Source organism: Acromyrmex echinatior, chromosome 10, assembly GCF_024713525.1.
Source record: "Acromyrmex echinatior isolate Ae372 chromosome 10, ASM2471352v2, whole genome shotgun sequence".
NCBI lineage: Eukaryota > Metazoa > Arthropoda > Insecta > Hymenoptera > Formicidae > Acromyrmex > Acromyrmex echinatior.
Window position 1 is genome coordinate 9,680,923 of NC_141861.1, and position 25,475 is coordinate 9,706,397.

At 31.3% G+C, this 25,475-nt stretch overlaps 1 protein-coding gene across 6 annotated transcripts in view; it reads right to left on the minus strand.

Annotated features, from left to right (window-relative positions):
• Nucleotides 1-466: 466 nt before the first annotated feature.
• LOC105152697 (SUN domain-containing ossification factor) overlaps nt 467-25,475 on the minus strand; it is a 43,174-nt gene continuing 18,165 nt past the window's right edge. For 3 of the 6 annotated variants that reach the window (XM_087410360.1, XM_087410358.1, XM_087410357.1), the window contains exons 2-5: nt 12,593-12,940; nt 8,955-9,568; nt 6,904-8,819; nt 467-6,675 (exon numbers count right to left, since the gene is read on the minus strand). In XM_087410360.1, coding sequence (XP_087266486.1) covers nt 5,353-6,675; nt 6,904-8,819; nt 8,955-9,568; nt 12,593-12,747 — 4,008 coding nt within the window. In that variant the 5' untranslated portion in view covers nt 12,748-12,940 and the 3' untranslated portion in view covers nt 467-5,352. Of the gene's footprint in view, nt 6,676-6,903; nt 8,820-8,954; nt 9,569-12,592; nt 13,005-25,475 lie in introns of all 6 variants that reach the window. The other 3 variants (XM_087410359.1, XM_087410356.1, XM_011067121.2) reach the window with 2 other exon arrangements.

Here is a 25,475-nt window from a genome sequence, read left to right on the forward strand (position 1 = left end):
ATGTTCGCTAAAGCCTGCGTGCTCATTGGACATCCCGTTGCGTGACGAATATCGTGCTGATATACCAGAGCCGCGATATTTGAAAGATAAACAATCGATATATGTGATATCAATAAATTTTAAATAATAAAAAATAATAAAATGATAGATCGTCAGTTTTTCATTATTGTATTTATATATATATTTTCCGGTTCACGTAATACACTAGCACGTAATACTCTCCCTCAATTTCAAAAATAATTGTATTAAAAAAAAATGATTTTAAAAATTACAATTACGTTTGAAGACAAGTTCAAAATGTGATGCTAAGCGTTTAAGTATAGTCATAATAAATATAATTATAACGAATCGATAGTTTATAATTTATACTTGATTTCAAAAAACACTTTAAAAATTCAAAAAAGTACACTACTTAAACAAAAAATATGTACTTGTATGTATACCCATAAAAATCTACAATACAATATTTATGAATTTTTTGGCAACTTTATTCCTTCATTAATTAATTATATGCAACGTACATTACTCTTTTATATTTACAGAGATACAATTTAATTACAAGCAATTGGAATTCAGGCGCATAAGTATGTAATAGTCACTACAATAATTGACTAAATATTCAACAATAGGCGCAAACGATCTTATATATATATATTTTCCTTCACCATATATATAATTTCTGTTTTTTCACACATACCTTCCTAATGTATAAGTATAATATAAGAAATTATTCAAATATTTATTATATATTATAAATTTATACAAAATAGGAACGTATCTACAGCAAATAAATATAAGTATAAATAAAAAAAAATCATAAATTGTCGTTCTGTATGACACATTGATATGTATGAAAGATGTATTTATAGTATATAAACAAGTGATTCATATGAATATTTAACATAAAGTTTGTTTACAATCTTTTCGTGTATTCTATTACGCTTAATAAATTAATATTGAAAATATAAGTACGGAAAATTGGTCCGGCTAAATAAATATTCATTATTTAATATCAGGATTTTATTTCCATATGACTGCTCCCATGAGTAATCGTTGGAATTGAGATTCAACTCATTTTCTCTTTTCAAAAAGAAAATTTAAACAATCAACTTTATTTAAAACTTCTATATAATATACATATATATATTTATTAAAAATAAATAATAATATGTGTAAGACAAAGTTATAAATGGGAACAGTACACACAAAGTTTATATATATATATGTATGTATGTATATATATATATATATGTATATACATACACACACACACACACATGCCTTCCTCCCACACACACACATACATGTATATATGTGCGAGCAAAGTGTGCAAGTGGACAATGTCGACATTGCCCAAGTTGCCTGCTGTACAATGTCAGCATTGCCCGAGCAATGTCGACATTACATAACATATATATGTGTACATATAAAGCTTGATAAATAGAAATAATGTATACAGAAATTACAACTATTCGTGATTATTATTATCCGCGATATTATCATTTTACTTGTTCTACAATATATTTACATACCTTTTTATACACGTCTATTTAAAAATTCAAACACCCGCATCAAAACGTGACATTAAATTTCTCATTCATACGTTTATAAAAATTAAAATATCAGTAGATATGTGCTATGTACTTTCTTTTTCGAAAAAATTAATATCTTATAATCATGTAAATGACAGATGTCTCGCAGTTAAGACTAGCATAAAATAACCACGCAAAAATAATACAGTTGATGAGACCCATAATTCTTCAATAAAACGTTACTAACGAATAATTAGAATAGAATTTAAAAAATCATTCGCATTATAATTTAACAATTACACACAAGGCATTAAATAATATAAAGCATTAAATAAATAATCCTTGTCGTAAATGAATAAATAACACGAAGATTAACAAATATTATATAATTCTAATAACTGTAAATAAACAATATGTAATGTTCTCTTACGTGATGCTTAAATATTGTGTTTAATTGTTTTTTCGATGGATATAAAACAATGTATTTGACTAAATATTTTTAAATATTTTTATAATAATGCAAATATGTATATAAATAGATATGTGAAAAACTCGAAAATTGCTTAAATCAACTCTACAATTCAAAGCATGCATCTCTTACATTAAATTTTACGTTTTACAATTTTAGTTATCAAATTCTTAGTTATCAAACTAAAGTATCTAATGTCTCTAAACACAGATTTTAAGTATAACTGTAACATATGCAATTGTAAGTTGCTATAAATAATTTTGGGTTATAACATATAAAATATAATAAAATATAATAAAATAGTAATGATACAGTAATTACAGGTCATTTTCTTATTTGCGTAATTGTCTGTTATCTATCGATGACACATATTTTCTTATATTAAATTAAAAAAAAAATACATATCACACTAATGAAACTGTAAATAGTTCCATATTTTCGTTTAATTTTTACAACATTTCATAAATATCATGTACATAAATTCATTAATGACAATAGGTTTCATTCAGTAACGGAAACTACTATAAAATTACTAAAGTATTTTATTGTAACGCATATAAATATAATCGAATTGACAATATATGCGAATAATAATAAAATTTACAATTAGAAAATATATTTCCTACAAGGTCGTGAAAAAAAGTCTTGACCACTGTTCACAAACACCACATATGTTTCACATAATCATTACTTGTAGTCTTTAAATGCACGTTAAGTAATAGGACACATCTTCGATTAAAGTTTAAGTCAGTTTGCATTCTTACTCTTCCTTACTTTTCTGCTTTTAATCCTTCTTTTTTTTCCCTACATCTCCTCGCATTCAATTTGCAACCGTTGCATTTCGCAAATCTCAGAAGGGTTTTATCACAGCACATTTCTTTATCAAATACAAAATGCTGGCACAATCATTATTAATGAAATATCTTCACAATACATGTAAAATTAGTATGTCGACAAAGAAACGTCTGCACGTATACCTCTTTTACATTTAATGCTAAACATACTGTTATATGTCGAAAATTATACACTTGCATTTAGTATTATTTATAATTTTCGATATAGACATAAAGCTAAATCTCAGGAAAAGGAAAAGAATTAAGACTCATGTTGACATCACTACTTATATCTAAAAATCCATGTTTTTATAGAATAAATGTTACTTAATATATTGTTGCTGGAAGACGAGAACGGATCAAAGAAAGCAAGTCAAATAATAATTCATGAAAGATTGAGCAAATAAAAAATCTTTTTTTTGAAAGTTCACATATCTTTAAATTCTTATTTCATTTATAAATAAAATCTGCAAAACAATTAAAATTTTCAATAATTAAAAATTTAGATACACAAAAAAATTTATTATTTACAATTCTTATTTTTAGGAAAAAAAGAGAAACACAAGAGAAATCTGAAAGTTTAATATTTTATCGAATATTTATATCGCTTTACTTGAAGAAATAAAAAATAGAAACTGCAATTATTTGATTGCAGTTATCTTTCTTTTGATCTTTTAACTTTTCTCTCTTTAATTATAATACATTTTAAATATTGTAAGAGTTATTGTTAACAGATGTGAAATGACCAGCATAAAATATGATTTTTTTATATAGTTAGGCTAGATAAAACCATACATTATTTCAATATAAATAGAAAATTTATTTGTTAGAAAAACCAAACTTATCTTATTCTTGCAGCCAAGTAAAATTCAATTCCTTTTTGAAATTTTACATTCATTTAAAATTCGAAAGAGCTTGAACTATACTAAATAATATATAGCCAAAAATTTATAAAATAATGGATAGATTAAGTATACATAATACATTTATGAAGTACCATGCCAATGTTTCATGAATTTGAATCCAAAGTAACAACAATTTTATTCTTAAGATAAAAAGATCTCATTTTTTTCCCACTTTTGATATTATTTTATCTATTCACACGTATAATGATAATAAATTAAACATTAGTTCTTTTTATATACAAGAAAATTAGATCGTTGGTTTTCCATATGAAGTTATCCGATCAATTCCTTTAGTATGCATACATAATTCGTTAATAATAAAATTGAATTGAATTACTTTAATTATACGTTTCTTTTATCTTTGTATCATGGTATCACTTTTAGTTTTACAAAATATCATAAAAGAAAATAATGAAATGCGTATTAATCACCGGTGAACTTAAAAGATTTCATTTTTCTCTTTTGATACTGTTTTATATATTCAGATATACCATTGACAACAAATTAGATCTCTTTGATTATGCAGTAAACGTTGGTTACAATATTACTATTGCTAATATTCTAATAAGATTTTACTTGCAACATTTCGTTTGCTCATTCACTTTCATTCTTTCTTTTTTTCTTTTTCTCTTTGGCGATGATTTATAGGTAGAAATTTAATTTCCGATCTAAAATAAAACCGTAGAAATGTTCTCTAGACCGTTGTAGTAACTGCCGTTGTATTGATTACTAAACAATCATATTATCATATATATCCTAAGCTAATCTTCGTAAGTCATTTTATTCCTCTTTTTCTATTTGTCGCAATTGGTGGGATCACATTTAAATCTCTCGTTGGAGAATGCTTTATAATAAACGTATTTTACGTATTCGCCATTAATATGTACGCCAAACTGATTACGTATGATACTATGATCACTAATAAGTAAAGCGTAATTCTCTGATAACGGCGCATAAAGCTAAGAATTATTACAAAGTGGAAGAAGTGTCTTAAATTTAGGCGATCACGTAAAAGGGTTTTCTTAATTTCGATCTATTATCTATTTCAAAACGTATAAATTATTTCAAGTCTCCCTCTCTAAGTATATATTTTTCAAATTATATGCAGTCTTTAATAAAAAAAAGAATTAAACTTTAATCACACATAGTTTGAATAATTAACACACACTGTTTACTCCAATCCATAGAAAGACTAGTAATTGTGAAATAAAGATCGTGCTTCACAGAAAGTATTCGTACATTAATTCGTATAGTTATAATAAGTTTTTTTTTTAACTCCATTCAACCACTTTTCATTTTCTATCAAATGCAAATATCCCTACATTTAGTTAAATTCGCAAAATTTTTTGGTTTGATTTTGTTTCATATTTTCATCTTCCCTATTTTAATCAATTACTTCAATTTATCGTGCGATAACAAGTATCTAAAGTCTTACGTTTATACAATTGAATTAATTGAATTAAATGAGCAAAACAAGGAAAGTAAGAAAAAAGTAATGATGAAGCAAGATCAAACCAAAAACTTTCACAAATATGCAATATTTATATGGCGATCGAATCGACATAAGAATCGATGCTCCAGTTCGACTTGTATCTGCGACGGATCTATTTCAATCAGAAAAACTTTCTCACCATTTTCTTCAAACCAGTGCTTCTCTTCTCTTTCTTGATTGAAGTAGGCGTAGCGCTACTGCTTCTCGACTCGTCACTTTCTTCAATCAAACCGTTCGCGGTACTCCCATTGGCACGATCACTGATAATCTGCGACAGCGTTTTAAAGTCCGTAGGACTGGACTGAGAGGACCTGTCATTTGAATGCTCCGAATCTTGGCTCCACTCCCATTTTTCAGAATTCGTAGAATTTGTGGAATTCGTAGACAATTTCCTTTTACCTAAGGCAGTTTTCATAAAGGATGGCGAACTCAATCTCGTACCTTTAAGAATACTGCCAGCTCTGAACGAGCCATTCTTTGACGTCTCGTTCTTCCGTTCAACTGTATTCAAACGCGGGCCTGATTTTTCAACGGACCTATTTACGATCACTAATGACGTATTAGGTTTACCGAGTTTACCGAGTTTGTCTTGACGACTAAGGTCGGAATTCATTCTGGATTCTATCTTATAAGTTTTATCTTCTGATGTAGGTTGCGTGATTCGTTCTATTCTTTCTATTTGATCATCGAACCAACCAATGGCAGTCTCGGGTGCGGATTCTGGTCTCTTATCGACCGAATCCTGCGATTCTTTGGAGTGTGGAGGATCTATGGACGATGCTCTTCTCGACGGTAACGTCGTACCACCAGGGATCGCATTTAATACACTCTTGTAATGAACCACTTCTTGTTTCGCATCGATATTAACTGCTTTAGTACCGGCGGTAAGTGCTTCTTTCTTGCGTTTTTTCTTTCGTTCCTTCTTTGTCTCAAAGGGTCGATCATCGATCATCAATTCGTGATATGTGCCGCTAATATAAGAAGCAATCTCGCTGGGTCGCCGTTTCTTTATTTTCTTGGCTGCGGCATGAGAACTAAAATTCTCCGCACTCTTTCGACGCATAGTGTCCTTTCTCGTGTCCGATTCGAGTTTTTCTTCCTCAAAACCTTCTCTTCGACGACAATAAGAGAGAATCAAGATAATAACGATAACTTCCAGACAGATCAACAAGGCGTGCTGAACAATCGCAGATATTCGGCTGCGCCAACTGTCCCGATCATAAAGAAGAGTTTCAACAGATTTAGAGAGTATCACAATTTCTTCCCTCAAAGCGGTGATTTCTTCTGCTCTTTTAGCATCACGTTCTTCGCCCTTTCGCGATTCCTCACCCATAGCAGCTACTGCACGCTCCAATGAGCGCTGCATTTCTTCGACTTGCTTTTTGTAGCGACGACTTAATTCCTCCAAATATTGTCCGCTGAGTGACATGTTTCTTTCTAAAATCTGAAAAAAGAGTATTAATTGCATTAATAATATTGATAATTTAATTGATGATAATAAATAAATAGTTTACATACACATGTTATATTAATGTATTACAGGGATGATATTCAACACAACTTTTTTTCGTATTTACTTTCTAACAAATTTATCAACATTTTCTAAAATAATGTAATTGATAAATATTAATGTAATTGATATTTTTTTTTAAACCCAACTATTCTCTCTTACTTTGATTCTGTTGGACAATCGAAGAAAAACAGACTCTTTCTGAGGAACAACATTTGCTGTGGGCTGTGTCGTCGGCGAAGAGCTAGATGCTCCATTCTGTATGTTAGCCGTGTCGACCTCCAAATCTTTCAAATCGGATAGTAATGAATCCAACGAGAGATGATCTTGAGGCGACAATCGAGCTTCTTGCTCACTCAGATCTTTCACCTGTCTTCCGTCTTGTTCGTTATTTTCTGACTTTTCTGTTTTGACTTGCGTGATAGTTTCGGCACTTTCCATATCAGGCATAAGGGTCTCAGTTTCTTTACTATCGATATTTATTAGCGGAACGTTACTTATAGATAATGTCTCGATAGGAGTTCCTAAAACCGCCAATTCTTCAGCAATCTTCAACGTCGGTGTCGGATTAGAGAGCGGTGCAGCGGTCGTCAGCACTTTCGACTGCAACGTCTCTTCCGTAAACTCCTTACTAGGTTCCAAAATAGGTACAGACGATTCCTTTTTCAAATCTTCTTTGCTGAGTGTCTTCGTAGGTTTGATCTGCGATGCTAAGCTCTCCGGAAAACTGGAGGAAGTCTCTATGGTCGCAATGCTAATATTTTCGCTCTCTTTAACATCCTGAGTCAATGGATGCTGCCGGACTTCCTTGGAGGACGCGGCAGATTTGCAAGCGGAAGAACTCGAATCCAGAGTACATGGATCCGGAGTGGAGGAAGTTTGATGAAAAGTGATATCGACGCGATCGGTATCTTTAGTGGATAAAATATTTTTACTAGCAGCGTCTTTAGATTTATTTACGGGAATTTCGTAACTTGTATTCATTACCACCTTACGTTCCTTTGTTGCTAAAACATTGCACAATGCTACAATATACTCAGGTTTGAAGAAAGATGTTAAAAAAGTCGCCTGGAAATCTTCTGCCAAATTAAAATGCGTCAAATCATCATCTTTTGTTTTGTCCTCCTCTCTTTCCTGCCAAAACGATTCAATTTCTACGCCATGAAGACCACACAATTTTCCTCGTCTTAAAGTTCTGTTTACCAAATCAATTCTAAGCAAATCATCCAACTGCTGATTCTTGCAGCTGACCAGTTGGAAAACACTGGCAAACTTCTGATCGGTACAGTTGCCACAGAGGATCGTGTATCTTGGTGTCGTACAGCTAGTGTACGAATTGTCTAAGATGTTACCGTGATCAATACTTTGTTGGATTTGCGTGATGTTGTTTCCAGTGAGACCACTGGACTTAACCAAGATCTCTGCGGCTTTTTTCACTACACTTAGCACGGCATCGCGTGCACTACCGAAAAGATTACTCGCTGATTCACCATCTAACAACTCCTCTTCGTCACTATCCTCGTCGTCATCTTCGTCCGTGTTTTTCTCTTCTAAGGTCTCATTCTCCGTTTCGGTTTCCAGCACTTCGAACTCGCTAGTGCCATAAGCGCGAAATAATGAGACAGGACAGAAGTGCTCCGAACCATAATGTGATTGGAGTTCAACCTTGATAAACTTGCCAAAGAAATGAGGATGTAGAGTGAAGCTCTGGACGTCTTTCACATCCTTGGCAGTGAATTGACCGACTGGGCTCCAGTCCTTAGTAGGAAAACGATCACTCACGTAGACAGAAAAGTCTTTCGGCGACGAGCTGAAGAGCTCAAAGTTTGCCAACTCGATCTTTTTTGCTTGTATCGCTTCACATAGCTCGACGACAAACCAGACACGCGATGTACAGGCGTTCAGCATATATTCGTCCCGCGTGGACACCAGAACGTTTTTGGCACTATTCGCTTCGGGGTTGGCTGCTACGATTTTGGCGCCGCAGTCTGGAGAAGCATAATTCTTATTACGAATTTTCATTCCGCTTACGCTTCGTCCTGGACCACCCGGGGTCTGCACGGAAGCGTTCGGATGAGCTGGAAAATAAAGAGACAAAATAGATTGTATATTAAATAACAACTATTCTAAATAATAATATTAAATTTAATTTAAGATTCTACGTTTTATCTTCATTATAACAAACATCAATCAATAGAATTATCGATAATTACTTTTTTTCTTTTCGGCCTCCTCCAAACGTTTTTGTGCCCATTCACTGAAAGATGGTATGTCCTCATGTGGCTCGGTGGGACCTGAAGTGACAAGTCCGTTCAAAATCACTGCTGCAGTCTCGTCTCTGCTATCACCGACCAATCGTGCTCTGGCCGCCGTGTCGTTTAATTCTGGTGCCGTGGTGAAGGTGTCATCGATCTTTGATGACAATTCCTCAGACACCTGAGCTTGACCAGCGTCCTCTTCCTCGACTCTTAGCTCTAATTCGTCCGTGTTAATCTTCTGCTCCGCTCTTACGATCACTACAACCTCCGGCGGTTCCTCAGCAGTGATTTTCTTTAGTAAAAGCACTTCTTCCTCGTCTTCGAGGACATCGGTGTCATTCGGTCTCTCTGTCGTCTCGTCGACGATCGGCGGCGGTGGAATCTGCGTTGTTGGCACGGTCTCCTTCAAATGCTCCGATTGTCTGACCTGATTGGTGCCCAGCAATGATGAATTTTTGATAGACGATCGCGAAGAAAACTCATGATCGATTTTCGGCTCGGCTAGATTTTGCAATTCAGCCGCAGTGTCCACCAAAGTCAACACTACCGCCTGGCCAGTCTCAGAGATCCTGCAAATCAGACAGACGTACATAATCAATAACTTATAATGTATACTTTATACATATTTTAATTTATTTCATTAATCATGAAATCTATGAAAATAGATTATTTTTTATTGTTTAACAGATGGAACAATATCAATAATTAAAATTAAATAAATCCTATCATTTCTATTATTCTCTTAAATTTTTCTTCTTAAATTTTTTCCCAATTTTCTTTAATTTTTTTAAAATGACAAAGAAAAAATGTATAAATCATTATACATTTTGTACATTACAGTTTTGCTGTGCTTTTCGCGCTGTATTTGTTATTGCTATAAGAAAGAAAATGGTTTAACTACCTTTATACAGGATGTTTTCTGTAATTTGATCGTTTAAAATATCTTCGTCGTTTTTAATGATACGAGAAGATATTACAGGGAATCTTATTCGATTTGAAGGAACACATATTATGAGCAAAAAATTTTTCTCAAGATCATTTTTTTTAGACTTCAAGGTCATCTCCATTTTTTAAAATGGAATTAATGATTTTTTGCACAATATGATTCCTCTAATTATTCTGCATATAAAAATATTAAGGTAATAATATTAAAAAACCAATAATTTACGAGATTTTTTATATTGTATTCTAGTGTATATTAGCATATAAAATGTTAAATAACTCATAAATACTATTAGTTTTTTATTTTCTTCTTCTTAATTCTGTTGTTCGTGGCTAAGTGTAACTTTTCTCAAACCTGTGGTGCTGGTTCTACACAGTCATATGAGATCTACAGTTTATCGATTTCAGACGAAATTTTGTTAGAGAAATTTTGTTAAGGCTCTGACACATAATACTTAAATCGTAAAACTTATGACTGAATTCGATTGAAAACACTAATGCATACTGGTACATATTAAAACCGTTGTACACTGATTTAATTTGAGTATAAATGTAAAATGCAAATATTTCGAATTATAAAATACATATTTTATCTAATAGTACAATAAAATATATTGAGTATTTCAGGATTTAATCGATTTCTATATTTATGTATAAATATATCTTTTTATTTTATGTATGATGGCTTTAATGTGCACACTGAGTGCGTCCAATTGAATTCGCTATTAGGTAATAAAAAAATCAATATGTTAGATTTACTACTGCTTACGTTATGGTCTTTACTGTGATTCGTCGATTCGCTTACTGCTTAAGTCTTACGTCTTAAGTTTTTCTATCTGCCATGGCCTTTAGAGTGAGCCACTTCTTGGCAAAGATACTCTTGGTGAGTTGTCGCTTCCTTCCGAGACACGAGAGGAGATACGAGGGTATAAAAATATTTTGATTCTACCGGGAATCGAACCCTGGATGTCTAGCTGACCAGTGCGCTCTATTTTGCTCACTCATACTGTTTTTGATATCACTATCTTAATTAGGTACTTATGAGATATGGTAGAAATATAATAAATACTTTTAGGAGATATTTTAAATGATCAAGTTACAGGAAACACCCTATATATTAGGTGTTGGAATTAATTCGTAGCATTTTACAAGTGATGGGAAGTACTTTCATTAATGTATTTTTTAATGCTCATGTGAAATAAATAACATTCTTTCATTAAAAAACGCTACGAATTAATTCCAACACCTAATATAATTAATTAATAATGAATTCGTGGAATTGCATCATTGTATACTGATAACTCAAAGTGGAGCCGAATCTATAAAATAACTTATAATAGTATTTTTTGAAAATATTTTCACGCATCAATTATCGCGTTAAAATTCTTATTAATTCTTGTTTTTTTTTATTACTTTATCGATAATTTCGAGAGTTATTCGCATTTATTTAAAATAATTAAATTTTAAAGACATATATATATTAATTCTCTTCATGTTTCTAAAATATTTAATCATATATACACGGTGCTCCGAAATTCTCGCATTCGGAGTATAGGACATGATACTTTATGTTAAAACAAACAACTTTAGCAAAATTGCTTCCGATAAGTAGTTTTGCAGGAAAATAGGTTGAAGTTGTACGAGTAAATACAAAAATTATTTATCGAATATAATTTTATTACAGGAAAAAGTTATTCGTTTTAGCACAAAAAATAACTTTTTCCTTTATCATGCGTCCGATAAGTAATAATTTTTGCAGGAGAGCAAGTTGAAGTTAACAAATAAGTACAAAAATTATTTATCAATTTAGCATAAAGTATCATGTCCGATTCGAATATGAGAATTTCAGATCATCCTATATTGATATATTCATATCAATTTATTATACAGTATCCGTTACTAAAGAATATAATTACATGCGACAATATTATAAAATTGTCTCAAAAACAGGTCTCAAGGACAACGCTACATATTACATATTTATTTATATAATATGCATAATTATGAATAACAGATGTGACATTTTCGAATATTAAAACGAAGCAAACTACAGTCACTTTCAAATACATAGAATTTTTACTCGCGATCATGTATGTTGAAAATGTGACGCATAGTGATGAGAAACTGAATAAACTTGGAGCAACATAGCTGATGTACTGGAATATAGCGTGCATAATTTCTGAAAAAAAACCAATTTATTACTAATAAGAACACTTTTTAGATTATATCATGTAAACATGTTTAATAAGTTTTTAATATAAAAGAAACTTTACTTTAAAATATATAAAACATGTGAGAATTTTAAAAAATACATGAAGTAATCTCTTTGCTCTGAAAGGAGATTATTGTAAGCATTTAGATATTATTACAATACATCATAATTTTTACAAATCTTTCAGAACTATAATAAAAAATATTTTAATTTAGCTTATAATACTTTTTTAAAAATCCATAAATATCACTGTTTCCCATTCAATTAGATACGAACAGCAGATTTACAAAACTCGTAATTCCACAACTGCATCCTTATAAGTGTAAAAGAATTTATCCTCATTAACAAAACGAATGAAGAAACGTATGTCAGCAATAAAAGACATTCGTCTTAACATTCGTTTTAACTTCTCGTTAACGCGAGAAACGTCCTTTCTCACCGATGATAGATGCATGCAGGAATGCACCACAAGACCGCTAATACAGCCAGGTAGAAGGCGGCCGCCTGAAGAAGATGTCTGTGTTGCCCGGCGTGATTAACAGTCCAATGCAGAGGACATCCGCCGTTGCTGTTCTTGACGGTGTCTTTGACCATGATTTTAGGATGAGGCACACACACACACTAGCAATTACTTCACCGTTGCTTCGCTCTGTCTAATCGTCACGATTCCCTTCTCCGGCTTATCATATTTATTTTATACTTTATATTTTATCACACCTTAGTGTCTGTTTACGCACGAACAACGTTCCTTGGGATTATTTTTACGATGGTTTTATAATAGGAAGTGCTGTAAGTTAATGGTTGTTCTCTATTGCTAGATAGTCGGAACGATCGGAGTGTCTAAGTCATAGCTTCAAAGAAACATAAGATAAATTTTAAAATTGAGATAAATTTGTTGTGACTATTTATTGTCTCTTTATTTATTGACGTGTTCTTTTATCAGGAAATAGATTCTTTTCTTGTATTCTAAATACCAAAACACAATAGAAATAAAAATACACAATCCGCTCAACAATGTGTCAAGAGATAAGAAATATTACTGCACAATTCAAATGAATTCTCCGCATCGCATCGTTGTGATTTGCAATAATTTCGGAGTAAATAAAGATACGAACAGAAATTAATCAAGTGTTTATGATCTCTCTAATAACAGCAGTAATAGTATAGCGGAAGACAGAAGTGATAATACAACCAAGTAGTTAGATGAAATGTAGTGGCATTTGATTGACACTGTATTCTCGTTTCAAGAATATTACTTTATGTGTTAACGTGCTATTTGTCCCGGAGTTCAATTAAGAGTTATGAGGCACGCAACGTTTATTATTGAATGCCTGCATATATATCTTAGAATGTGCCATTAGTGCTGCTATATGCATTCAATACTCGAAATTGATTCGAGGAAATTATGGACCAAATCTCTCTACTATGTCATATCAGAATTTAATTGCTATCTGCAAAATTGAGTATAGAAAATTTGATTCCAAGTTTTTGTTCTTATTTATAATATTTAGTAATTTGACTTTTAGAAAACTGCCTTTCGTCAGAATTGTCAGAAAATAAATTTTTAAATTTCCTTATTTTTCCAGGTTTTCCAGATAAAAATGAAAAATTTTCCAATCTAAAATATACGTATTTCTCGTAAATAATATTTCTCGTTAATATACGTATATCTCGGTAGTTCAGAAATTACATGTGTATAATATCATACATATGTAAATATGTAAATTTTAACATCTTTAAAGTCAAGAATTGTAGGAAAGCTAGCCTATATTATTAAAAAACAACGTAAAAGAACTTAATAGCACAATAAAATTTTGGGTGCAAATTCAAGCCAACAAAAAATAAATTAGTATTGGAAAAAAGAATGTAGTTACGAAAAAAGGGGATCAAATAAAAATACTGAATAAAAATTTTAAAATGATAAAAATATAAATTTTTATCATTTTATTAAAATCGTTTAAAGTGTGCGAGTTTTCAACGTACTTCACTATAAACGTCAAATATAATATTAAAAAATTATAACAATTATCTGAAATAGGAGCAGTTTAAAGAAATTGTGAGCAAATAAAAATTCCAAACTTTTTTCTCCTGATTTGTCCCGGTTTTTCAGATCTATGGCAACCCTGAGTAATATAACATTAATTCCATTCGACGATTTCATTTATACTAGACGTTGAAAGATTTAACGCTCGTAAAATGGAGTTTGCATAGTTTTTCTTTTATATAGCAATAATATAAATTTTTTTATGAAGTATCGACATCTTGAGCATATATACCGCAATGTATTTCCGATGTCACACTTAAGAATCGAATTTAACGTCGCGTAAGACCGCGAGAAGTGTCGACAAGTTGCTATTACCGGCTCGACTAATGGTCTTAGTATAACTACATAGTTAGAAAGTACTGATCATTCAGCCACCGCGTGCCGGAAAATCTAGTATAAATCTCGTTAAACTGGTACAAATTGTGAGACTGACCAGTTATAACTAAAGATTTAGTATTAAAAAATTAGAATTCTTATAAAGAAAATTAATATACGTATATCTCGGTAGTTCAGAAATTATATATGTATAATATCATACAAATTAATTGATAAACAAGTTTTGTTACTCATATTTTGGCATTCTAGCCAATATATATATTTTGGCTAGCCAATGTAGACTTATGTATTGTAGATATATTGTTTATCTCTCTTATTCGAATGAAAAACATAAAATTATTCTACCAAAAACTAAATATTGAAATAATTTCATTAGCTACTACATTAGTATCGTATGAACCTATATTTATTTTTCTAAAACTAAATTTTTTAATATACTAAATATCAAATATTACAATCAAATAATACAATTATTATATCATTATGAAAATTTCGGTAAAGAATATCAATATTTAATGATATAATAATACAATTATTATATCAATCAAAAGAAATAAAAGATTAAGAAATCAAAATTTAGAACATTTAAGCTCGTACATTGAGCAATACAAATACTTGCTGAATGCATTACGCTTATGCGATGGGAAAAAAATCGATTTCCGCTCAATGCTTCCCTTAAAAAAAGATTATTATATCTTGATTACAACAATTGACTTCGAACGACCCAACTATCGCGTGTGCATTTAATCGGAACGAATAGCGCATTGTGAACAGACCCTCAGACGAAGGCGATGTCACCGCGAATGCTCCGTAAAAGCTTCGTTGAGATCGTTTCATGGTCTGGCGAATATCGATCAATGAACGAACTGGTTTGTGCGAGAACGATTGCCGTTGAGAAACCGCAATCCTACTGACTGCTGTCCATGCAAGGCTGTAGCTTGCGAACACCGATTTCAAATGCAATCGAGAGAATCTAGCTAAACTAATACGATGGCAATCAGTTTCGACGAAATAGTCATCGGGAACTGAATGGATCCAGAATCACGGCGATGCTGGACATGAATAACTGGCCAGCAATAAAGAGTAAAAAGTATACATAAAAAATCCGAAAGATAAAAATATACATCATTTCAATTATTCATCAATTATTGACACATCGGCTCATTATTTCTTTTCAAGATTAAAATAATCACTCATTCGCAGGGCAATAACAAATCATTTATTTATTATTTATTGGACTAATAATGTTACTTATAGATGTTAAAAAAACTATGTTACAACTTCATGTATCAATATTTAATAAAAGAAATAATCATTTCTTATTCTAACATAACAATAATTGTCGAGTAGTCTAGCAACTAACAGCATGTTACTGTCAACGCCCATAACGTAGTATTTTTCGCATCAATGCACGCGATACGTTTATGACTATAAGCATTCGCAGGTTTCATTCATAGACTACAATCATTTAACGTAGGCAAGCGAAATGCGTTGCATTTCCCGTTTCTTCAATGGGCTATTAATAACGCTACGCGATTTAGAAGTCATTCGCTATTCGCATTGTTACGCAACAGCTCGATTATGCGTGTACTATTATAATGCAAGACACACAAATAAAGACGTTAAAGTGTGTGAAATAAAAGCGCTTAACGCACAATTCTGACATAATATAAGTTTTATATTCATTGAATTGTTAATCTATTTGATTCAATTGCGAGGGATAATATATGGTTAACAAAATATAGAAAATAGAAGAAACTAAAATAAGAAACTAAAATAAGAATGCAATCTAACAGTTGAGTAGATAATGTTCAATTTAATATTATTTTTATAATGTACAATTCCTTATTCGATTTCTCATATGGTAGAAAAATAGATACGCTAATAAATACAATTAAAATAATAGAGGAAAAAGTGGTACTATGGCACCCCAATTACATTTAACGCAATAACTAATTGGTTAATAATCAATATTTAAATTTAAAACTCGACAATTACATCGTTAAAATGTCATTGAATCGATTCTGGATTCAAAGTTACGAAATATTTATTATTTAGGACACTATTAATAAAAATACGGCGACATTGCATAATGACTCGAAGAAAAACATGGGTAGTAATGTGACCCACCATAAAAATAACTCTTAAAAAATTCATTTTATTTAGAAAACGGTATTCAGTCACAAAATTAATAAAAAAGTAAAACATTTTTAAATGTATGCAAATAAATGTATATACATTCACATAATTTCTATATATAAGATGCTCAATACTAAAAATCTCAGTACTAAAAATAGTATACGTAATATAAACTATAGATTAACAGTAAAGCTACAATCGGTTATCAAATAATTATTTTGATATAAAAACTTCAAAAAAAAGTCGTAATCCATTCGTGAAGGCCATTAGCAAAATGCCATGCTATTGTTTTGCATAACTCAAAATATATACAGAAAATAAAATGTTAAATAGCAAATAACACATTCAAAAGTACATATATTCGTATGATAATACACTCAAGTTTAAGAAAAATGAGAAAGTAATATTAAATGCTAAAATCTCAGACACGCTTCGAAATGCTTGAAAGTAAAATTGCGTTATAATAAGTACTGGCTATTGAGTATTGGTATATTAGCATAATGTAACGGCAAGCTACTGAATAAATAATTCCACAAGTAATCATTAGGATTCGCTATATAATAACGGAGATATTAAGGGAGGTCGCAATATATACACTGGCCATAATACCACTTTCTTCTTTAAAAAATATTAATATTTTTTTATGTTATTCATGAGAAGAACCGAGATAGAAGATTTACGCGCGGCGAACTAATAAATAGCAGTCAATAGTGAAAACACAATAATTAACCAAAGAAATTTATTTGCTAGATAACGAAGGCAATACGTATAAACTATAAATCTGTCAATCGTAGAATTAGAACAACTCTTGTGAACTAGTTTTTCCTTTCCAGACGTCTTTTACTCGTCTTATAAACAAGTTATCATTAAATATATCATAGTTATGAACATACACGTTACCTTCAGAATTACACCAATTATGCGAGGGAAACGTCAACGCGGGACAGTCAATTATACGGAGCTCACGCATTAAGAATTTCAAATGTCATCTAAGTAACAAAATTAACGCGCATTATAAATGCTAAAAATATAAGCGTGGAAAAATTAACTCATTGGAGTCAAAGGTCTAACTTAATAAACAAAGAAATACGGAACGAGCGAGATATTAAATAAGAAATAAGACTAAAAAACTTGAAGAGCGAAACAGAAAAAAATAGAAAATAAGTTATTTATGCGATTAGGCTATATTTATGAATTGGGCTATAAAAACATTGTATATAATTTGAATTACTCATATTTATATTAGATTATTAGACGTAACAATTTAAATTTTTACAGAAATTAAAAATAAGGAGATTTATAACGTTACGTCAGAAATAAGTCATTATCTCTACATTAGTTACGTGGTTTTTTTAACATAATTATTCATGGGTGTTTATACATCAGAATATTAGATCTCAATTTTTATTGTTCCCTTTGATGATTTACAATTAATAAAGACTGATCGTATTTTACATATACATCTTTATGCAAAAATTTTCAAACTTTTTTTAAATTGTGTAATAAATTGTACTAAATATAATAATGTATATAAATAGCATTCACACATTTAACAAATTTATAAGACCGAGGTATCCCAGGGACACCCCATGAGAATAATAAAGGATTAAACAGGAATACAAATTGTATATTGATTATTAAAATTTTAATAAATATTACTTTAGTACAGCGCAGTGCAATTTAATGTCAATATTAAGTAAGCGATGCACGTTCAATCGAAAAGTCATTAGTCCTTATCTTTTCTCACATTTCATCGTAAAAATCAATTGAACGCGCATTTGCAATTAAAATGAATTTCTTTTCGCGCAAAATCTAACATTATTTTAAAATTCAATAATTATATAATCCATAAATTTAGTATATATATATATATATATATATATATATACACACAATATAGAAAATTTAAGAGACAGACTTTATACATATATATGTATATTATGTAATAAAAATATAAATCACAAAGAAACATACCGTTGAGATGATAATCGAGTATTTCAACAGTCTTCAATGTTCAAAAACATATTTTCTCTCTCCGAAAACCAATACGTACCTCACGCTGAAAATTGATACGAAATTTACGTATCTCGTATATATACATATAATCAGACAATTGGATGTGTGTAATTGAATGCACTCGGAGAGTTCTCAAGAAGTGCACTTTCTCAATCGAATATCGATGGCTCTTTGTGATGGCACTATATAAATAATGTTCCTGTTCATATTAGTAAGCACTGCATCCTCCATTGCGTGTACTTAGGCGATCGATAAATCTCGAGTGACAGCGAAATCACGAAGTGACTACGCACGAAAGTAGCTTGGAAATTCTATCGACTTAACGGCTTTCTAAATGGCCTTTTCTCGTAAGGCACATAAAAATGTAAGAGTGCTCTTGGCCATATAGATCCTTTCTAACGTTACACCCTCGTTCGGTCATTTCACAATGTAGACTTAAACATTAATTATTTATCGCGCGATATTAAATGCGTTAATAATATATTAAAATAATAATTTCCCTTTTCTAAATTTAATTTTGAGAGATGTACACACATCCAAAGATCACTTTTTCTCTTCTCTTATCCCATTAATAAAATAATGAAAGCATCATATTTCATGTATATATAATCAGCTAAATATAATTTTGTATAATTAAATATCTAAATTAATTATTTATTTATAATATCGAATAAATTACGTTTTTTAAATTTATTTAATTGATACCTTTCTAAAATAGGGAAAATTCAATTTATGGTCTTGAAATGGCTTAAAATAGTCTAAAATTTGAAGATAGAAATATGTATTAGTTAAGCGTAGCTAACAATCAAAGCATCATTAACGGCTATTATTCATTAATGAAAGTCGTATGATCGATAGTTACAGTGAATATAAGGCAAACGTGAAAGAGAAGGATGAGAATTGATCATGTCTCAACATATCGAGAATTAAAGCGGTGATAAATATCTTGTTCGCTTAAAAATTTTTTTTCATGTTTACACGCCTAGCAGACCATATAAATTGACATTCAATGAAGGAAATTAATGTGACAAATTGGTAGCCATGGGACAGACTTTTCTTTTCGGTCTATAGATACAAAGGCGCGATTTCTCTCAACTAATAGATCGTAATAACGGGACGCGTGGTCGAAATCGATTGTATATCAACAATCTACCGAGCTGAAAACATGTCTTGGCCTTTTCAACCACCAGAGAAAACTGGCACGGAAATCCATAGCCCACACGCAACATAATGCGTTTGTGTTATAGAAATCAGAGCGCATCACCGTGCTCGGGACTTTCTGTACACGATCGGTAAATAGAAAGGATTTACCGAAGATTATCAACATTAGATTGCCTATCCTATTATTATGTCCAGTTATGGCGAATACTTTCCAAGGAACATTCTGCACGCGATAACAAGATCGGATGGCGGATATATTCAAATGATAGCTTAAGATACGGTCGCTGACGTGAAAACTGTCGCAGGGATGAATTCCGTTGCGGGATTTCGTTCCGCGTGTTCGCAACCGCGCCTACGTCGCACGACCGCCTACGTTTATGGGATATTATTTTTAAAAAAAATAAAAGAAACGTTCCAATAGATATACTCGACTATAAAATCGTGCCGTTCAGGTTACGTTCAGTAAGAGACGACAGCTTTCATGTGGACTAGATTTATAGATCGCGTACTCAGACGTGCCTGTCGTAAACCTATCTTGATTAGCGCTGGATCTCGCTCTCGACGAAGAGGAAAAAGAAACGCGGTCTCACGCGACCGCTCGTCGTGCTTGTCGGCTTTTCTCTTCCTGTTCTCTTATTCGGCCGCAACCCACGCGAAAACTCAATAATAGTCGTCGCGGAATTCTTCACGGTTTAGGCACGTTTTCAAGGCGTGTCCGACCGTCGAATGTGGGTATCGGCTTCCACGTGTCTTTGTCACCTCCGTAAGGTCGATCGATCTGTCCTGCGCGATTAGTCGGCGCGCTGCCGCGACGAAGTCGCTCAAGTGCATCTGCAGCATACGAGCGATCGAGCATACGGCGGATTGCTCGGAACGGAAACGTGACTCGTTGCGAAACCGATATGGTTTGCATGTAATCGCTGTTCCATCTCGCACGATCCATTATTAAGGATGGTTAAGTGGATACACGCACGTAAACTAATTGTGAACCTTTCGTTTTTTTTTTTCCACGGGAAACATGCGATGGACACGTATATAAATGGTTAATACTGAAATATTGCGCAGTAAAATGAAGAAATACCGTCCGATAACAACACGATCACGACAGCAATTCGATTACAGCCAGAGCTGTAAAACATCATACAAAGAAAATGTTATACATATTGTGTAATTTATCGTCTAAAGACGTATCAACATTCTGGCGCTAAGCGGTTTTTCTTTTCACGTTGATAAATGTCAGCACCGTATATCATATTAGCTCGACGGTTGCAATAGATGCAACTAGACGCGGTTAATATTGTAACCATGTCGATCGACATGTTTCGAAACATCTTTCTTGGCAGCTACAATGGCTTCATCCGATCCTCGATAAAACTAATATAGTCTTGTGGGGTTTTATTAAATAACACAAGCACTTAGCAGTATTAGAAGAAAACTTTATTATATGCAAGTGCACATAAGCATATTACGAAGGATGCTCTAGAGGCGTGTCATTCTGATCTGTGAATCAATAATAAGGATGACTTAAAACATTTGGAATTATTTGGAATATTTGACAAAAATCCTGTTTCGATTTGTTCTCGATTGTAATTACATGACATGCAATTAACTGCATTTGTCTTCAATGCTTTTAAAAATATTTTTTTCTTAATAATTAGAAAAGTCAAGTAACACGAGCAATGTTTATTGGATCTTTAAAAATAAACTAGTTTATTGTAATATACAATTAAGAATTAAACTAGTTTTTTTCCTATAAATTAATCGAAAACGTTTCGACTGTGCTAAGTCTTCTTCATATTAAATCTTTCATATACGAAAAATAAGAAAAAGAAATATTGATAAGGTTCATAATTAAAACGTTGGAAAGAAAGATAAAATATATCAAAACCATGAAGTCATTATATCATAGGTTGAGCACAATAGATTTACAAAGTTATAAAAATTGATAATAACGTCAACTTATTGTCAAGTGAGTTTGACTATTTCGTCGTTAAATGGTGAGAAAAAGCAAAGTCCAAAGTTAAAATTCTGTTATTAATGTCATCTTTAGAAAAATTGAAAATCCAAGTAAACAAATTAAATCTGTGTGAAAAACAAATGCATATCGTAAAATATAAATAATTAAATGAAATTACAGACTTACAAATATAAAGATCCTGGATAAGCTATGAATATGTGCTCAAGTAAGACTTCATGTAGTATCAAATGCAAACAGATAAATGAGGCGACAAAATCATGCGAAACAGAAAATATTGCAATACAATATGTTTTTACTGTAGAAGTCAAGATTGAATTTTTATTTTGAAATTTTTATTTTGAAACCAATTTTAATAGGCAAATATACGATTCGGTCAAACATTCCATATCTTTTTGTAAATTTATGCCATGTGTTTGTTCTTAATGCAAAACATTTCAGAAACTAATCTTTTATTATAATTCCATTCAGAATCTAATACTTTTATGTTATCCCAATCAAATGAGTGATTATAATTTTTAATGTGTTCGGAAATCACGGAGGTTTTAATTAATCTAATTTTATGTTATTAATATGCTCTTTGATTTTTGTTTCTAACTCTTAATGTATGTTATATAATAAGTTTATAAATAGTTTATTTTTAAAGATCCTATAAACGTTGCTCGTGTTATTTTACCTTTTTAATTATTAATTTTTGCAATCTCGAGCTAGAAAATTTATATATTTTTCTGTTATACTGCATTATTATTTCAAATCACTCTTCAGTTTATGTGTGTATAGAAGTATAAACACTATTTTAAAAAATTGTAAAAATAAAAAAATATTTAAAAATTAAAAAAAAAGGTCTAATGGTTCAAGAGAGTTTCAAAAATTTCAAATTCACTATTTAAAATCTTTTTAATTATTTTCTGCCTATTCATTATTTTCATCGTTCGTTAAAAATAGAGATAAAGAATGAGCTATTATTATTCTGAAATAATCTTATACGAGAAAAATAAAACGATCAACGTATTTTTGTCTCACGTATCTTTGCAACTATCTACGTGTTTTAAATGCTTGCAGAAATTCTTCCTCGTCGAGACATGTCGCTTGACCTCGGAGCGAAATTGAACGAGAAATCGTGAGACGTTATCAATCTTAATGGCATTATTGTACATTCCACGGATCGTTATTTCATGTTATTAAATAATATCGTAACATATGTACGCGCGAATGTATTATATTCTGATAAACAACTGAAAAGATCAAACTCTCACAAAGAATTCGTTTATGTTCATTTTCTCGCAATATATTTTAACATAAATGAGAATATATCATGATTTTTTGATAACTGTTTCCAAATTGCAAAAAATGAATTTGTTCGTCCATTCCGTTTTATTTATCAAATATTGATCATATTCATTATTTTTATTGGACCAAATATTATTTTTTCATTAATATTGTTATTATTAAACAAATATTATTTCATTTTCATAAAGAAAACCAATATTTTGGCATAAAAATAACTTGGCTGAAATTGTATTTTAACATTTTCTGCGCATCTTCGTAATATAGTACACTGATTAGTTATTAACATATCGACTTCATCAATTTAATTGCTGCAATAAAAGTAATACATATTAATATCATAGTTTAATAATGTTAATTCCGTTAATATAATATAATACATAAATATTAATTTTATAAACCGTCAACTTTCAATACTTAATCAATCGTTCAATCAAAAATACGACCAAATTAAAAAGTTCGCGCTGTGTTCAATGTTAATAATAAATTCATGCGGACAATTGATATCTCGTGGCAATGAAATCTTAACATTGTCAGAATAATCAACTCTATTATTATGCAAACTGTTCTCGTTTGCTCGATGACCCACTTGAATCGGAATCTGCGAGTAGAAGGACGCTACAGCAACGATTGCAACTGGATGCAAACATGACCAATCACATCACGCTATGACGGAAAATAAATATGAGTATCTATTTATGTTGAGTAAATTTAATTGATCAACCGACACTTACTCGATCATGTATAATTTCTATAGTCTGTGATTGCAAAGTGAAAGCTCACACTGCAAAAAATTTTCACGTAACTGTGTAGAACGATTTTTAAAACTATACTACATTTATCATACATTTTTTTGAAAAATATCTTTCAGCTATTAAGATTGATTGAAGTGATATATGATATAAAAAAATTATACTATAAAAATATAATATTATAAAACTATAAAAATTGAAATTATTAATGATAAGGAACATAGGTATATGTCGTTTCTATAATCTCTCTCTCTTTCCCTCTCCCCTCCCCTCTTTCTCACACATTTTTATATTACTTTTATATCCTTACGACACTCAAAGCATACACATTATATAAAATACATTAAATAAAGAATGTAACACAATGCAAATACTTAAAAAAGCCCTCAAAATAAAGTTAACATGCTCGTTACTGTCCTTTCTTTTTCTAAATTTTACATTCACAATTTGTTTCTTTCCTTCAACGACATATGTACGTGCATCGCAACATACGTACATATTTACTCGTTGGGGACATCCCCGTCTCGTCGGTGAAAAGTTTCGATGCGATGTATTCGAAAAATGGGCTACACCCTCCGCGTTGCAGATGCGGTTTTGCCATGGACCATTCTCGACACGAAAGTCAGAATTTTGCCGGTATTTGCCGCAACGAGAATTCGTGCGATGAGATAACCGAGAACACTGCGTATTATGGAAACAATTCTGAGTATTGCTCATATCAGATCGTTAACAGCTGTTAGCCACAGAGCAGACATTTCAATCGTGTCGTAAATTCGTACACAATAATGTTAATATTATGCGAGAAATTATTAAACAAAACACAGAAACCAAACTTGTAATAATGTTGAAAATGCGAATAATTGCGTCACGTTTTAACAGATGCAATTAATATGCTAATTAGCTTCGCATAAAATGATGCTTCTTGATGTGGAATTCAGTTAGACTTTTATTACTCGTGTTTCGTTACATTTATTGTGTAATAATGTTAAAGTTTTATTTAATAGTTTCTGTTTTCGATAATCTCCACGCACGTCATTCTATTAAACAACTCAGTTTATAAATCGCTAATCGCGCGATTTAATCCTGATAGATGTCGATACGTTACACATTCCTACGGCGAGGTCAGCGAGGTCAACAGAGAAAACTTGTGTCGACAATGGATAATGAAATCAGGTTTTCACGCACACCATGAAATCTAGGAGATTAAGGCGAATGTTCCTCGTCGGATTACACGAACATTGCAAACATATCCGTGAAAAGCGTTCTTCGCTAAGACATTACCGTCGAGAAACGTGCGATTAAGACTTAAGTCATCACTTTATGTGGCTGCATCTGTATCACGCACACTGCAATTCGCACTAATCGATAACTGTAGATATCTAGTAAAGAGAGAGTGAGACTAGTAAAAAGAGAGAGAAAAGGGTATAAGAATAAATTATTATATTTCTTATCTTATAGTTTTAATTATTATAAATTGATAATTATAGTAATTATTCATTATTATTAATAATAAACTTTTATAATTGCTTCAAAAATTTAATCTCTTTAGAAGTTTGTAATACTGTATTTCACGTGTATTTCAAATGAAAAATATTAAATCTCTTTCATAAAC